Genomic DNA, 17,191 nt, shown 5'->3' with positions numbered 1-17,191 from the left:
CTCATTTTTCTAAACGTGATTTTAAAAAGAATTATCTTCCATGAAAATCACTACTACAAAGATTATATATATACACGACTAAATATTAACATAGCTAATATAACTCACATAAAATAAAAAACTTCACTCGTTAGAAGTATAAAAATTACAGAATATTTTAAACATGAGTAAATTTACAATGTTATAGCCTCTGAAATATCAGAATGTGTTACTCTGTGTACTATGGTATCCATGGGGCCAAGGGGCCTGAAACCTTAAAAATCTGAAAAGCTGGTTACTTTAGAATTCAGTGCATTTACCTGAATTTTAATATAAAAGAGTAGTAAGTATCTATAGAAGGCATGAAGGAGGTTCCAAATCCAGAATGTAAACCATTTTTCCTCAGATTTGTTTTTCTTTTTTTTAACCAGAAAGGAAATAAACATTACATTAAAACACACAACCCTACAACTCTTTGGTTCCTTGGAAATATTAAACAGTGTTTCCATCTAAACAAAGACCAACTACTATATATTTGTATGAATTATAAAAATTCTGAAATACTTAAAGACTGATAAATTTGCTAGTATTCACTATAAAATGAGAAGCTGACTCTCTCATGTCAATAATAATTTCTACAAACTATTGCTCCACTGAAACTTTAATAAACACACGACTGTAATTCTGAGTAAAAAATAAATCATTACCTATGTTTTATTATAAACATGATTATTGTGACTTTAAAAGATAACATGCAGAAAGGAAAGTGATTCTGATGTAAAACCAGTTTATGTTTATACATCTTAAATTCTAAGTATAAACTGACATAACTAGAAATATAATTTGGATACACAGTACAAAAGAAGTGTATATGCATTAAACTCTGCTTAAAATGGTGAATTTAAAAATTTCATCTCATTTTTCAGTTTTACATTATTTAGAATGCTTAAAGACATGTAGAATTTCTTAATTACCTTTACTTTTTAATATTCTGCTAATAAAGCAAAGAAAATATTTTTACCAGATGGAAGCTTTCTTTTGCTTTAAAAAAGTATGCATTTATTCAACTATCATCAATCAATAATTTTGCATATTTTCTCTTTGTAGTTTTTTCCTACGACAATTCTACAAGTTGAAAGCAAGATCAAACCCTCTATTCCTTTGTTTTATTTAAAAGCAGTGAACTTCTATTCCATAACTGGACTATACTTTCTGAAGAGGCAAACAGAGATTTAGGCACATGGCTTCTGACCTATCTTTCAAAATGTGAAATCCAAAGTGGATGTGTGTGTTGAGTCATGGAAAACCAAGGCAAGGACCAGGCACCAAAGTTTTTTGCTGGGAGTGGGACCAACTGCAGAGTTAAAGCCACATTGTAGACTTGAAGATAAAGTCATTATTGTACGAATGTTCAGATGTACGGATAATTTTTATGAGATAATTTTATAATGTGAGTGAAACTGGTGACAGATGCAGGGGAGTAAGATCTCAAATGCGCAGAATAACAGTTTAGCAGCTTCTTTTATGCATTTGAAATTAAGGAGGAAACAAGGAAGGTTATGTGGAGGTGGGAGAAAGCAAGGTGGGGACTGGATTACAGGATAGTTTACAGACTGCTGGCTCTCTTGAGGGCAGTTGCAGTTTATTTCAAAGGTATGTTATCCTAGAGGCACAGAAACAAATAGGGCTTGCTTAAGGCAAAGATAAATCTTTTATTAAAGACATGCGCCTGTGGCACATCGACCCACCGTAAGTTGCCTAGTGAAGATTTTACATAGATGCCAAGTTCTGTATTTTTTTCTAGACTTTTGCACCCTCTGCTGGAGAATATGTGTATTATCCTTGAGGGGAAAAAATGGTCACTGCTTATTTAATTTTCCAAAACATTTTGGCCAAATTCTGTTTTTCTTCCTCAGTCCCCTTTGAAACCACAAAGAAGAAACAGTACGATCCCAATTCAAAAGACACATATAGTTAAGCCCTCTGATTTATGACTAAATGTGTATATCACAGTTTTCTAAAAAAATGTTTAAAAAGTTTTCACCTTTGTTAAAGAATCCACCACTCTGGCACATAGAAGAGCTCCTGGCAGGTCAAAGTAGTTATCGTAAATATAGTATTTTCCTAAAGAAAGAACAAAAATTTAAACTGGGAACAAATTAATGCCTCATTCATGTGGCACACCCAGAAACCTGGCTGAAGGGCTGGTTGGTACAGTTAATTTAAAGGAGCATCCACTCCGGCTCACAATGGCTCCCTTACAGGCTATCATCATCTTTCGAAGGTTCAAGCTACGAGGGTGCTTCAAGAAAGTTAGAAGATGACATGCCTAAGTTAATCGTTTTATCCAAAACTATGTAAGTTCTATTTTTAAACCAAAAAGAGGCTATATCCCAAATATAAAATGGATTATGAAAAAGCCAGAGTTTATGCTATTAATGTCACTGAATTTCAAAAGAAAGAGTGTAACGCTGGACTTCAATGAAGTGCTCCATTCAAGAGCCTCTGTTATATCGCTGCCTGACCACTGGGCACCTGCAATGAAAACAGTTCCCTCGCCAACTCAGTTAAGAGCAGATAACCTTCAAGGCCATCCGCAGACCATCCTGGGTCAATTCAGCACCAGAGGGAAGCTGCTGACTTTTATTGGAGAATGGGAGGAATAGTGAGTAAACAACTGGGTCAGATTAGGTGAATGTTCTTTCTGTAGCTGGGAAATGCTTTAGTCTTTAAATACTCTGTTTCTGAATGGGATGTCAGAAAGATAGTTGTGTCCCTAGCTTTTCTGAGTTATTTATAACTGCCTACATGTAGACAGACAACAGTTCTCTACCCTCACTTGAGTAAAAGGCTATCTACCCATTTAACTTCTGCTAGTTATTTTGAGCGGAGATGTGTGAAAGCGTTCTATATCTAACCCTGATGTGAAGTCTCGGGGTTTCCTAACTTACTTTATCAAGAGCACTCATACTTCCTGACATTTTAATCTCTACAAAAACAAAACAAAACTCTCAGAAGACAGCAAATGTAACAAAGGAAACACAATCATGGCAAGGAATAGTTTCAACTATTCTCAGTTCATTACATTCTCTAAAGGAGAAGAGAGACATTTCAAAACTGTAATGTATGGGAAACTGGCAAAAAAAAAAAATAGAAAAAATAAAAAAACAGTGATAACTTTTAATAAAGCCTGTTTATAACAATATTTTAATTATTCCCTATTATGTTACGCATATCCATGTCTGTATATAATTTTTGAAAACTATATTCATGTGTACACATGGTAAAACTCCTTAAAGACTAGAAAAAATGTGTAAAATCATTTAAAATAAAGAAAAAGATGAAGGGAAAAGATACTAGATCCGGCAGTAAGGAGGGAAATTCCAGAAAACAGGAGCGGTAGGTGATATGAATGTAGGGAGGAATGGGGGATGGAGAAATAAAAATAAGAATTGAGCCTATAACAAACAGATAAAAATACAGCTGACTAAGGAAGGTATTATTCCTAAATGCTGGTCTTTCCCCTGCAGAACAAGTGCTAGAAAAAGGAGTATCAACAAAATCTTAATTAAAACAGAACCAAATGCCAAAGAGAAATCAAACACATGTGGAAGAAAAATATATCCTATTCCTATAAAACCCAGTAGGATGCAAGAGAGGCCTTCTTCACGTCCTCATGGAGCAGGTTCGGAGTCCAAAGTAAAAGGGAGGGAATGGGCAGTGCTGCCCATGTGAGCCATACCTGAGCGGAAAGCCATTCCAGTGTCGGCCATGAAGTACTTCCACTCCTTCCTGCCATACTCCTTGGCCAGCTCCTCAGGAGACATCATCTTTGTGCCGTGGCTTGCCCTGGTTTGGGGAGATGAGGCACACTGCTCAGCAATGGCGCCCCGAACACCCCTTCCTCCAGCCTTGCTATTGTGGATCCCCCCTAAAATTAATAAAAGTTTTCCTTGTTTCTATTTTCAATGGGATAACTTCCCCATTTAGGAATCAATAAAGCATTTCCCTTGATAGCTCTAGCTCTTCCTCCATTTCATCCACCAACTACCAAGTGATCAGGAGCAGTTCATTCTGAGGACCACATTCTGGTCATTGCTCTGGACCTATAAGGCAGAAGCTATAATCTCTCTGGATGTGATACGACAGCACCCTTTCCTAAGAAGCTGTTGTGTAACTATGAAGTTTAACCTAACTGGAAGAATTAAAAAACAACTGTGTGGATTGGGTCTGGGAGCAAGAGAGGAAGAGCAGCAGGTAGGAGAGTCAGCACGTGAGCTGTGCCAGATCTGCAGGAGAGGTGGGAGACACCTGGGGGTGGCCAGCTTGTGGGCACAGGAGACTGTGAAGCTAGGTGAGCAACCTGCCCATTCAATGACACGCTATAGCTAAAAACACAAAGGATGACAGAGAGATGAATGTGACAAATCTTAGAACAGCAAGACAAGGGTGTAGCTACTTCCTGCGTTCAAAACACTGAGCTTGTATCAGTTGATCCTGATTAAGGACTCTTGGCCTATAGAGAAACAGCTGATATTTTATGTCGTTTATGAGCCATGCTCATGCTAGAGAGCTTCATTATTCTTCTCCTGATGTTACAGAGTGGTAGCAAAGCAAATGAAGGAAAAAAGAAATGAAATAAAAAGGGCAAATGAGGAAAATCACAAACACTCTCCCTTTTATAAAGAGGTTAATGTCCTAGAAAGTGGTATGTAGAGACGGAGGAACCCTGAGTGGGAAATATGATCAGACAAGGAAGCTACCTTGTTTGATGAAAGCAGGCATCAAGGAGATAATAAGTTAGTAAATTTTGGAGAAACTGTACATTACCTAGGCCTGGAATGGAGAGGGTCACTTTGCAGGAGGGGTGTTGGGAGAAGGGGAGACAGAGAGACACAATAATGAAAGAAAGAAGCAAAACTGTGGAATGCTTTCCATTCTTTAACCCAGGATTTAAGATAGACAAGTACCTTATAATAATATGACAGCAGAGTTAAAGGTCATGGTCAAAGCTGCACTGTGTATGGAGGAGTATGTACATGCATGCACACACTCTATTTCTTCTTGCCCAGGGAAAAACAAGCAAATGAATAACAAAGTAATCAGAAGTAGGGGCACACCAACAGCTGTAGTTAGGTACAGCTTAGGGGAAGGTCTGGGAAAGAGCATGAGTTTGTATTGTGTCACAAAAAACAATGTATCAAAAGGGAGAGTATGTGTAAGAAGAACTTGCTCTGATCATCTTCTCCTTGGGCAATTAGTATAAATAATAAATTACACAGTTCTGCCCGCAGTGTTTATTTGCCTGTACTATCAGTTTTAGGGGAAAAATAGATGCTCTCTCTGTGATGCTCCCTGTAAGATTCAGAGCAGCAGCAGTAGCAGCTGCTTCTCAGTTGCTTGCCCTACTCTGACCAGCACTCAAAGTGCTGGACTCACCCTGAGAGGAGGGAAGGAGAGGGAGTCAGCACTGAGCGCGGGAGAGATTGATGACGATTCGATGTCCAACTTCCAGAAGGAGCTGGGACACAACATGAGTCCTGCATGATGGGGGCAAATTTGGATAAATGCAGAAAGAGAGGTGTGCACAGACCCCCAACCCTTTTCCAACACCCATTCTCCCCTTCTACCTCAATAAAAAGAATTCTGACTTTCTTCCAGGTGTCTGCATACCCACCTAACACAATATAATTCCAAGGCTCTTTTGCAGTAGGGGTGGTCAATGACACAAAGCAAGTTATTAACATTCCATTGCATTTCCTGCAAATAGGTCTCATGAGCTGAATTTAAAGAAATTAGATGTTTAAGTCTGATGCTTATGATTTGTATTTAAATGTTTAAAGGATTCGGAGGGAGGGAGGGAGGGGCCTGGGAAAGTGGTGGGGGGTAGGCAGAGACAAATGTATTTGAAAAAATAAATTAAAAAAAGTTTACAGGATTCAAAGACATGTAGGCACACAGAGAGTCTATCATCTGATAGATTGAAATAATAATCTTATTTAACTATACCTTAAAAATGAAATGCTATACAGTAATAAAGGATCTTGAAAAGAGTGAAGTTTTGACTTCACAACTAAATTTTATTACCTGAGAACGGTGCCGTTATCCGCAAGTTTGATGAAGTTTCCGTCTTCCAGATCCAATGCCAAGCCCTTGCAACTAAAACAGAAATGTTTGGTTACCCATCAATTCATGTATTTACCTAATTCAAGAAATAATTTATATTTTCAAAAAGTCACAACGTGAAAAAGGCATTCTCCCACCCAGGTGAATGATATGTTAATCAAACAGAATATCCAAGAATTCTAAAATTAAATACCGCCCGGAACAAAAACATAAAAAAAAACTGTTATGTGAGCAAACAAAGGACAGCATATTTCTTTTCTAAAATCCTTAAGCTTCTAAAAAGAGAAATAAAAAACTCAAAGAGGACCAAAATGAACATCATTGCATGTCTCTGTTAAAAAGTGAAAATGTTTTCCATTGAGCAGCATACACACTCACATTCTGCAAGTTGTTAGCTGGAGTTCTTTTCTTACTCATTAAAATTTGCCTCAATTTAGGTCAGGTTATAAAACTAGCCTTCTGGGTAAGATATATTATAGAAAAAAACTAAAAAGGAAGGCAAATATTAAGTTTTAGGTTCTTCACTATAAAAGGCCTGTGGGATTTGGGAAGAAAAATGGGTACAGATTAATTATTATAAATAAGAAAAGCAAGAGGTTTAATGGTCACCAAATACCAGGAGAATTAAACAAAAAATGACAGAGTACTTTAGAAATGTTATTTACTTTGGTCCACAGTAAAACTTTCAGAGTCAGCAGTTTCATACAGTAAAATGTTTGTTGCTTCCTTTTACAAATGGGATAAATCAAAAACTACTAACCAAACACTATGGAGGAATGCATAACAGATGAACATTGTTGCTCTAGAATTATTTCTGCATGTATTTTTCATGTATTGTAGTATTACTATTAATTTTCAACTGAACAATTTAAAGTGGTTTAATAGGATTTTTGTTTGGTTTTGTTGTTTAAATAAAAAAGAGAGACAAAGGAAGCCTTGGGAAGTTGAGAATCTTAACCCAGGAAGGAAATACGCAGTAAGAGTCTTAGACAAAAGAATGCCTATCCAAATTACAAAAAATGTCCTAATTCAAATACTTATTCAAAACATGATGACTGTTCCTCTTCTCCTATAGTCCTGTATTTGAAGAGCGATAAAACAAAACTTTTTAAAAGATATAAATTTTAGAGAGTTCTTATACTCTCTAAAACACTTAGTAATGACACATTTAACCATGTGAAAATATCCAAGGTAGACACATAGCCTCTGAGTTTGTTTTCATGTTTAATTAAGAAGTCTAAACTTAAAGTAGAAAGGAATTTTTTTTTAAACCTTTGCCCATGGTTATATTGATTTTTGAGAGAAAGGAGGGGAGGAGGGGAGGGAGGGAGGAAGGGTGAGAGGGGAGGAGGAAGGAAAGGTAAGAGGGAGGGTAAGGGGAGAGAGAAAGAGAGAGACACACACATCAATGGGAGAAAGAAATATGGATCCATCAGTTTTCTCTGAACATGTCCCCACCGGGGATCAAACCCACAACTTTTGGCATAGAGGATGATGCTCCACCCAAGCCATCCAGCCAGAGCTAGAAAGGACTTTAAATCATTAAACATAAAGCTTTTAATAGAGAAGGTATTTTGTCCTTTGACTCAATTGCACATTTCCCTTTCTGCCTCCATAGAAGAGGTAGCATTAAAATTTTATCAGCAACAATGAAAAACCAGAATGAACGTGCAAACCTTAAAAACAAGAACCTACCAGAAATCCCAGTCCTCTGGAGTCACAGTGAGCAATTCCTTGTCATATCCTTTTTCTTTGACCAGGAACTGTGCAAAGCTATTATAAATGAGCTACATATAAGGGGGGGAAAAGAGAGATTAAGTATAAAATTCACTATTCATACTTAATTTCACAGACCTGAAGACCTAATGGAATTAGTCATGGGGCAGGTAGGGGGCGGACAAAATCTGTAATTATACAGCTTTTCAGTTCAATCCTTTTCACAAGCAATTTAACCACCCCTGTGAGCCCCAGGTACCTGTAGCGCCTTTTTTAATTCTCTAAAATTATACCCTCATCAGTATACAATTATACAACCAAAGGCAATCACTCATCTTACTCCTGAATTCTAATAGATTGGGGACCATCAAGACTTGGCAAAGCTTTGTAAACTTACTTAACACGTGACCAAGATGATAAACATATTGACCACTTTATCATTACATATATCCTTGATCTGTCTTTGCTAGAAAGATCCCACCTCAGGTGATAAATGTCATTAAGATATCGGGACCCACAAAATGGGGGCAGCCCTTGCGGCCCAGCCTGTTGGGAAACCCCCTGTCTGGTTTCAGGAACAGCAGCCCCGCCGACAGGCGAGAGGGCCCCAAGGCGGGAAACAATCAAGGCAGCCTTTGGAAAACTGTCCACTGAGGAGATGAAACCTGTCCCCCTGGCAGGGGCACAGCCCCTGCCTCCCTCATATCACCCTGCTTGGTCCTGTGACGGTTGGTAGTCAATCACGGGTAAGACCCCTCGATGGAAGGGACAACCTAAGCCAGACACAGCTGGAATGGGCAGCAGGGCAAAAACTTGGGGGACATGGAAAAGGCAAAAAGACCTGCACCCCTTGGCTCTGTTTGGACATGGCTGGGGTCCTCATTCTATTTGAAAGAAGTCTCCTTGTCTCTTGGTGGCTCCCTCCCCCGACCTGCCTCAGGCTCGAAATAATACTGGAGACAATTCTAAACTGGATCTGGAAGTTCCCAGGGGAAATCAGGCCTAGGAGTAAATTCTTTAAAGCATGCTTTGTTTCTCCCTCAAAAGCTATGATAGCCAGCTCATGCTGGGAAGGAAATTTACATTATTCACAGACCGTGACCCTAAACCGTTTGGAGCTTTCATGTTTACGCTCTCTTGTTTACTAGTCTCCTCTTGGACCCATGTAAATCGGTGTGTTCCTGACATTTGTTTTCTTCAAAACATCATCTATTCTCTGTAAACATTAACATACTGATTTAATAAGACATTCCTGTTACCTGGCCCCACTGATAACCTTTTCAGTAAAAACCTTTAGACAAAGGGGCTCAGGGCCTTCTCCACTAGAGAGAAGAGCCATGTCCCCTCTCCTGGCAAACAGAGAAGTGTTTGCAACGACTCGTGTTTATTCTCCGCATCCGTGACAGCCACGAGGTGGGCTCTGTGGGATTCAGAGTCTGGTGTCCCACCCCAGCTGGGCCCCCGTGGAACAGGGACCCTCAGATCCAGAGGTGCCACATGCCACATCCCTTAGACACCAGCCCAGGTCACAAATGTGATGCTAAATCAGCCTGCACTTATGGAGAACACCTGTCAAGGAAACCTAGCATACACCAATCCCAATCCTCCACCTCAGGTTTAGCTCACCTTACCCTAGGAAATAAGACCTGCCAGTCTTCTAAGGAAATCCCTGACCTCCTAGCCAATCATGTTTTCTTTTAGCGTCGCCTCTTCTAATGTTCCGTAAAACTCACTCTTGCCCAAAATCCTCCTGGGAGTGGTCCACTGCTGGTCAGACACTGTACTCCCCCAATTCATGGATTATTTTCTCATGAATATGGGACATCACACTGGTTACTTGTTTCAGTTTTGTCATTTGACACAAAGGAGTATCAAAGAGAAATACACATAGACACCAGGCAGGGGATCCTAAGGAGGAACGATGCAGAAAACATCTCTTATTTTTCCACCTTTAGAAAAAGGACAACGGAAGAGAAGCAAGCACAGAGATTAATGCTTTGCTGATTTGTTGACAGATCTAATTTTTCAACAACAACACAATCCCATCTTTTTGAGTGAAATATGTTGTTTGTATATAGCTGGCTGATTATTTAAATAACTGTGTGTACCAAATAAAAAGTAGGCAAAAGGTCGATGAAGGCCTACATCAGCTCCACCCCATTCTCCTTCAGAGAGTGTTCTTAGGCCTGTATCACATGCACTTGAACCTGAGGCAGAACCATAGTCTTGGGTCAGATTTAACAGTGTCTAAGAGGGCACAGTGAGCAACCTGACCCTTCTGCAGATGTTAACCCAAGACAGGTTCAGATAGCATGGGATGGCACAAGGGGGAAGCAGGTATAGACACAGCAAAAGGAGTGGGAGAAGGCCTCCCTGATGTAGTGATGTTTACGCTGACATCTGCAAGAGCAGCACTTAGCTGGGTGAATTCGGGGCGGGGTGGGGGGTGGCGCCTAGGGTATGACTGTGAGGAGGTGAGTGTGGAGAAGCAAAGGCTCCTCGTTAAATCCATGTCGTAAGGCTAATAAAAGTATTAAGGCACTCCCATTCAATGCAAAGGACTTTGATCCAAGTCAATTGCTACAAACTCACATTACATCAACACTATGTATCAGCAGTTCACAACAGTGTTGGTGATTCAGAACTACATGTGATGGTTCTTAAAATCACCCAGAAATTGCAATCTTGGACAGTGTGAAGCCCAGATGGGGTCCCTATAGGATCACTGAAGCTCAGAGATGTCTTAAGACTACTGATTTATGTTATATAGATTTTTATCCAGTCATTTAAAAAATCAATCAAAATGTCCTGAGTTATTCTGGAGTACAACATACTAGGGAAATAAAAAACACACCCACAGTCCTGCCTGCAAGAAACCAGTGTCACGAGATTAACAGATATAAAGCGCTTAGAGCTGTGCCTGGCATACAAATAAATACAATTTAAGTATTGCTATTATTATTGGTCATGTGCTGGTTTTAAAAAAGGGCCCCGACTTGTAGCCTTTGCCCATTTTCCTGGTATAAATACTCCCACCCTGGCCAGTTTCAAGCTACCAATGCTTACTGCACACTACTAGACCTGCCTCTGATCAAGGCACTTTATTCAGTTTTGGACAACTGGAGTTTCTCACCCCTTTGGCTACTGATTAAGACATGGGCCTATGATTCCAACGGAATCGGGTTCCCTCTTAAGACAAAGGAGCCCTTTCTAGAAGGGCTGCCAACAGGGCCGTCCACAGCTGTGTTTCTTTCCTCTCAGAGGAGACACTTCTGTAACAGGAGAGAATGGGGTCAATGTGCAAGGAGAAGCAGAGGACACTGATACTGAGAAAAGGAGGGGCCTCCATGCCTTTGAAAGCCCTACCCTAGTCCCAAGGCCTCAGTTCTTGGAGCTTTTCCTTAAATGATGCTGATTCTCCCGAGAAGCCTGCGTGGCAAAGGACCTCCACGACCAGTCTCCTTCCTGGCTGAGGCTTAGCTATCAGACTCCCTCACAGTCTCACCTGACTAATAATAGTGCGCATGCTATAGCTGTTGGAAATTGGCGTCCTATCGGCCATACGCAGAGCCCAAATTACGTTTGGTTCCTAACTCAAGATGCCCGGTAAAATGATAAAATACCTAGCTAAATTTGATTTTCAGATAAACAACAAATAATTTTTCGACATAAGCACATCCCATGCAATATTTGGAACATATGCATACTAAAAATGTTTTTGTTATTTGAAATTCAAATTTAACTGGGTATCTTATATTTTTCTTTGCCAAAATACTGCTCTTTAAAAATGAGCTAACATTTAAAAATTGAAAGACTTCTTGTACAAGTTTAGATTTCTAACTTAAAAGAATGAAGCCTGGCAAGACTGAGGCTTCACTCCTGGCAAATGCCGGCAGGAGCCGCGCATGGCTGCACTTGCAGAACGGCACACTCTCTCCTGGCTGCCACAGGCCCCGCTCTCCCACTCACACATTGAGGCCTGGCTCCGTACACTTCTGAGTCTGCAGCCACAGGCGGGCACAGGTGTCACTTCTAGGATGCCTTTCCTGAGCCCCCAGAGGAGGGGACACACCCAGTTCCATATCTGTACAACACCCTGTACTGGCGTCAGTCCCTTCAGGCCTCCCCCCTGAGCGTTGCCGAGCACAGAAAGCCTGGCGGTGGGGTCAGAAACCTGCAAGCCAGGTCACCTTTGTAGTTGACCCTAGAGAAGCTCCTTGTCCTTTTTGTGCCTGTTTTCCTCACCATGAAACAGCAATTGCGATGATAACATCTAATCCCATGGCTGTTGTAAGAATCACATCAATTTATCGAAACAGAATGCTTTTAGAATAGTCGCTCTAAGTGTCATATTTAGTTGTTAAAATACTTATTATCTATCTATCCATTCCACAATTATTTATTGGACCCAATATTTGCCAGGCACACAGAACATACAATAAACTGCCAGATATACCCTTGTCAAGGAGTCATGGCTCTAGGCGCTAGTGGAAGATTCCAAGAAGTAAACAGGGAAATACAATACTGTGTGTAAGTGCTATGAGAAATTAAGGGTTTCATGGAAAACTGGAGGTGGGATAGAGGAGGAGGGGTAAACTTCCGGGGGCTGGGAAAGGCCTCGCAACGGGAATGCTATTTAAGATGAGACCTGACATAGGAGAAGTTAGTGTAACGAAGGGAGGACGGGGCAGGCACAGATAACAAAGAGCCAGCTGCAAAGTCCAGGTGATACTGCCCTCACCACCCAGGATCCGAACTAACCTTTCAGCAACTCAGTCCATTCCAAGGCCACTTGAAGGCCTGTGTGTTATCTCTGTATGCCCAACTAGATTAAGGTGCTCAGTGCACTGAAGGCACTTAATAAAAGATTTCTAAACTAAACAGGATCCAAAGCACACCAGATCACTGTTTTCAACCTTTAAGCATCACATATATTGAGGCTTGTAGTAAAGAATTCTTGTCTTCAAGGATCTTGTATTCTGAAATCTTACGCTCACACGCATAAATTTGGCTCTAACAGTGGTTTTTAACAATACTTCTTCCAAATGCAGGTGACTACAGAGGAGATGCAGAAAAAGTGAACCAGGAGGCGATTTTAAAGGCACAGAGGGAAGAAAAATAGGAACCAAAGACCTAGAGTAGTGGCCAAAGGATCAAGAAGGAAAAGCCTTCTAAACTCTCAAGAAGAAACACCTGTACAACAGGAAAGCAGAAAAGAGCAAGAACAGTACACTTATTTTTTTAGCATCTGCGCATAGAAAACATGAGTGATTCAGACACTTTTTTGATATTTGAGTGGCTACCTGAACTGATGCTGATAGGAGCACTGACCTTACCATAATGAGGAGATTGGGGCTGTCTATACCAATGGCCTAGAGTTCTATTCATAAATGGTGAGGCTTCAAAGCAGTTTGGGTGGTAACCATATAAGAAAATCCAGTACTTGTACCTGCCAGGCACTGATACATCTATTACCTGTCTAATCCTTGTAACAACCTTTTGAAGCAAATCCAATTATTAGCCCCACTTTACAGATGGGAAAACTGAGAATAGACACAGGTTAGGTAATTTGTCCAAGGTCAGAGCACTACCAACCCAGCAGCTGGTGCTCCAAGATAGGCAGACTGGCTGTGGATTCTTCACTTTGACCACTCTGCTCATAATCATCTTTTCTGTTGGGAGCCATATATCTTTGACCAAAAAAAAAAAAAAAAAAAAAAAAGCTAATTTTTCACAATGTTTTCTTGTGAAACCAAAGCAATGGAGGGAGGGGGGAGAACAATTCATTTCAGGGTACCGGTGTGGAATCACACATACTCCACTTTCCCTTCCCTTCCAAAGCACAGGGAGGACGCAAACTTTGCAAGTTGTTGTTAGGATTAAACTTATTCAAGGTGCATGGAGAAAAGGTTATTTTCTTCTTTTGGTAAAGGGCAAAACTAGGGCCAAGGTTATCTTAAACGAGTTTTCAACTAGTGTTCCTTCTAATTCACCACACAATCTTTCCCTGCCTTAGCTGTTTAAAAACTGACAGGTGGGTGTGTGTCTTGTAATAAAAACGATGCTGCCAAGGAAAACACAAGCCCTTAACCTGGTGGCTGCAGTGGTGCGCTGCTTCTGCCCAAAATGACTTGCAAAGAAGTTCCAAGGCCTGGGATCTGCAAAGGACCCCTCTAGCTCCGCCCTTCCTGTGTCTTAAGAACCATTTCCCCAGCCCGATATTGAATAATTTGTCCTGCCTTCCGCTCTTTTTCTGCGTAACCCTCTCTCAAACTTGACATTTCGGCCGGGCTCAGTAAGTCCGTGCCCAGCGCACGGGAGGGGACCCAGGGATGTACACTGCCGCCCCGCCTCCCGGTGGGAGGCCGAGTTCTGCACTAAGACACGGCGGCTGCAGGCCCCGGCAGTGCTCGCCGCTGCCTAAGCCGGGAGGAAACGCCAGCCCTAGCAGCTAAGGCTGCAATCTGTGCATGCCGGACATACCGCGCCACTCACCGGGGCGCTCTCGGGCAGGTTGTAGCGACAAAGAGTGTGGTCCAGATCGAAGCCGACCACGTCGCAGTCGGCCAGGGAGAAGTGCTGAGCCATTGCTGCGCTGGGAGCACCGGCAAGCGCCTACACGCGGGGAGAGAGTGAAGAGTAACCCGGCCAGACGCTGCGGGACAGGACCCGGCAGGACGCGGCAGGGAGGGGCGGGGCGGGGCGGACTGCGTCCACCCCCGGGGCGCGGCGTGGCAGGCTTTCGCGCTTCCCGCGCCCCGGAGCACCGCCCCTGGACACGCTTCTCCCCGCCCCTCGTGTCTCAGGCCTTCCCGGTCTCATTCCGGGCCAGGTCGTGCTCCTTTACCTGCTCATTCAGCTATCCTACTCCTGACCCTGGAATTCCTTAAAGCGACCTGAAGCTGTACCACTGCTGCGGGAATTGAGAGGGCGGCTAAACACTGCTGGCACGTAGCTCTTGCCAGGAAATTAACCGGGGCTCCCCTTCGTTTTGAAGGCGCAAGGGAAACGAGGAAATTGTAAAGTTAGACCTGACCCTGTAACATAAAAATATGGAGACAATTTCAAATGTATCCACTAGTTTTCCTCTGACCATATTAGCCTAGGATTTGAAAGATTTTTTTCGCCCACGAGATCTCTGACTATGGGTTGAATAAAAAACTTTGTATTCCATAGTAAGTTCCTAAGCATACTCATAAGTAGTAAAAGGGATACCTTTCACGTTTCACCCATAAAGAGCCTTAAAAAATGACATTGATTAAGGAAATCATTATTGGTCTTGTTATTTGATTGTCTTATTCTTTATGGTAATGAGGAGTATTTCTGTGAAAGGACAGCAGAAACTTCTCGGAACGTACAGCAGGAGAGAGAACGTTATGTAAGCAGGTTTTAAGGTTTTAATCAGTTGAGCGACAATCTTCTCAACTCTCTGGGACTTTGTATAACTAGTATTTTATATGCATAGGGGGAAAGTTAATCCATTACATACAATGAATGCTTAGGGCATTTAATTCTCTCTGAGAACCCCTGGATATGAAGGGCTAGGACTTAAGATCATTTAAAAGAGAAAATACAATTCTTATTAAAAAGAAAACATAAATCTACTATCATTGTATTGCTTCTGTTTTAAATTTAAAGGAACTCTTTGTTCAATGGAAAAAATCAATAGTCATGATATAATAAAAATATAATTGATTGAGAATTATGTTTAACTCTTAGAAATACTAACCCTTGTGAGGCTCATAGACCAAATAAGGGATTTAGTGCAATAAATAGTTCAATCTGGTAGGACACATTATACCTAGTAGACTCATCCGAATAAATTCATAGCTTGTTCTATTATAACTCTTAAAAGCACCAAACAAATCTCTTTGGAACAGGAATAGGAAAGAATCAACAAAATTGAGCTGCTCCCTCATAAGAGCCCGACGACTGTATCTTTAATGTTTGTGAATAACAAGAGAAAATGCTACATTATTTCATAGCTAGCTCCTATTTCCCATTCATCCATCTGTTGGCCATAGCATTGACCTTAGCAGTCCTCTTGGCCCTCTGTGGTAGAGTGCCTGCCAAGGTCAAATTTCCAGGTAGACTTCACACTGAAGGCCAGGAGTCTCCTTGAGGATATATTGTTTTATTATTGAAATAAGCACTTTAGGGATTTCTCTTAGTAATGTAAATATACAACTGTTGGGAAATGTCCCATCTGATTTCAGGGACTGTAGCCTCACCGACAGGCGAGAGGGCCCCAAGGCTGGAAATAACCAGGGAGGCCTCGGGAAAACAGGCCCCTGAGGGGATGAAACCTGTCCTCCTGGTAGAGGCGCAGCCCCTGCCTCCCTCACATCACCTCGCTTGGTCCTGTGATGGCCGGTTAGTCAAAGACAGGTAAGATCTCTCAAGAAAAGGGACTACCTAAGCTAGACACGGCTGGTTTGGGCAGCAGACAAGGACTTGGGGGACAAGTAGAAAGGGCAAAAAAGCCTGCATGCCTCGTCTTGGTTTGGATGTGGCCGGAGTCCTCCTTCTATCTGAAAAAAGTTTCCTTATCTCTTGGTGTTTCTGCTCTGCCCACTGTTTTTCAGGCTTGAAAAGATACTAAAGGCAGGTACAACCCTAAACTGAATCAGGCGGTTCTTGGGGACAATCAGGCCTAGAAGTAAATTCCTCTAAGTGTTCTTTGTTCTTCCCTCAAAAGCTATGATAACAGGCTCTTACTGGGCAGGAGATTTACATTATTCATAGACCCTGGCCTGAGGCAGATCTCTTGTGTTCCTTCAATTGTTATGTATGATCTTCATGTGTTTTCTGTAAACATAGCCTTTTGACATTGATTGATGAGCTTTGTTGTACACCCCTGCACACGTGGTTCTCAATAAAAGCTTTTGGACACAAAAGCCTTTGGACACTGGGGCTCGGGGCCTTCTCCGCTAGAGGGAAGAGCCCTGTCCCCTCTCCTGGCAAACAGAGAAGTGTTTGCAACGACCCATGTTTATTCCCCACATTCGTGACAGCCCCAGGACGGGCTCTATGGGATTCAGAGCCCCACTCCCTCCTCAGCTGGCTCCGGACAGTAACCCTTAGATCCAGGAGTGTCCTGCTCTGCGTTCCCCGCAACATACAACTGCTTTTATTGCTAGAGGGGAGAGCACAAAGTGATTGTTTTTGAAGACTTATGTGGTCCTGGGATGGGAGTTGGTCAACAGACCTGGATGTGGTCATCAACAGTCGTATCTACTTGCTGTATAACAACTGTTAAATTTTTTATTCCTCATATCCAGAGAACCCTTGTGCTATACAGTCTATGACATTCATTCCTTGTAGGACAATTTAGCAAATAATAAGATTTCAATATCCTTAAATATCTTAC

General features: G+C 41.6%; 1 protein-coding gene across 1 annotated transcript in view; it reads right to left on the bottom strand.

The window, feature by feature from the left end:
- The window catches only part of NT5DC1 (5'-nucleotidase domain containing 1), a 118,260-nt gene extending 103,784 nt beyond the window's left edge, over positions 1-14,476 (bottom strand). The window contains exons 1-5 of the mRNA XM_054569852.1: positions 14,317-14,476; positions 7,801-7,892; positions 6,067-6,138; positions 3,722-3,828; positions 2,024-2,103 (exon numbers count right to left, since the gene is read on the bottom strand). Coding sequence (XP_054425827.1) covers positions 2,024-2,103; positions 3,722-3,828; positions 6,067-6,138; positions 7,801-7,892; positions 14,317-14,409 — 444 coding nt within the window. The 5' untranslated portion in view covers positions 14,410-14,476. The remainder of the gene's footprint in view (positions 1-2,023; positions 2,104-3,721; positions 3,829-6,066; positions 6,139-7,800; positions 7,893-14,316) is intronic.
- Between the last annotated feature and the right edge of the window lie 2,715 nt (positions 14,477-17,191).

Source organism: Pteronotus mesoamericanus, unplaced genomic scaffold (genome assembly GCF_021234165.1).
Source record: "Pteronotus mesoamericanus isolate MK-2021 breed Mesoamerican mustached bat unplaced genomic scaffold, CSHL_Meso_final contig_20, whole genome shotgun sequence".
NCBI classification, from domain to species: domain Eukaryota; kingdom Metazoa; phylum Chordata; class Mammalia; order Chiroptera; family Mormoopidae; genus Pteronotus; species Pteronotus mesoamericanus.
The sequence above is the reverse complement of the archived record's forward strand: the minus strand, read 5'-3'. Positions and strand labels throughout refer to the sequence as shown.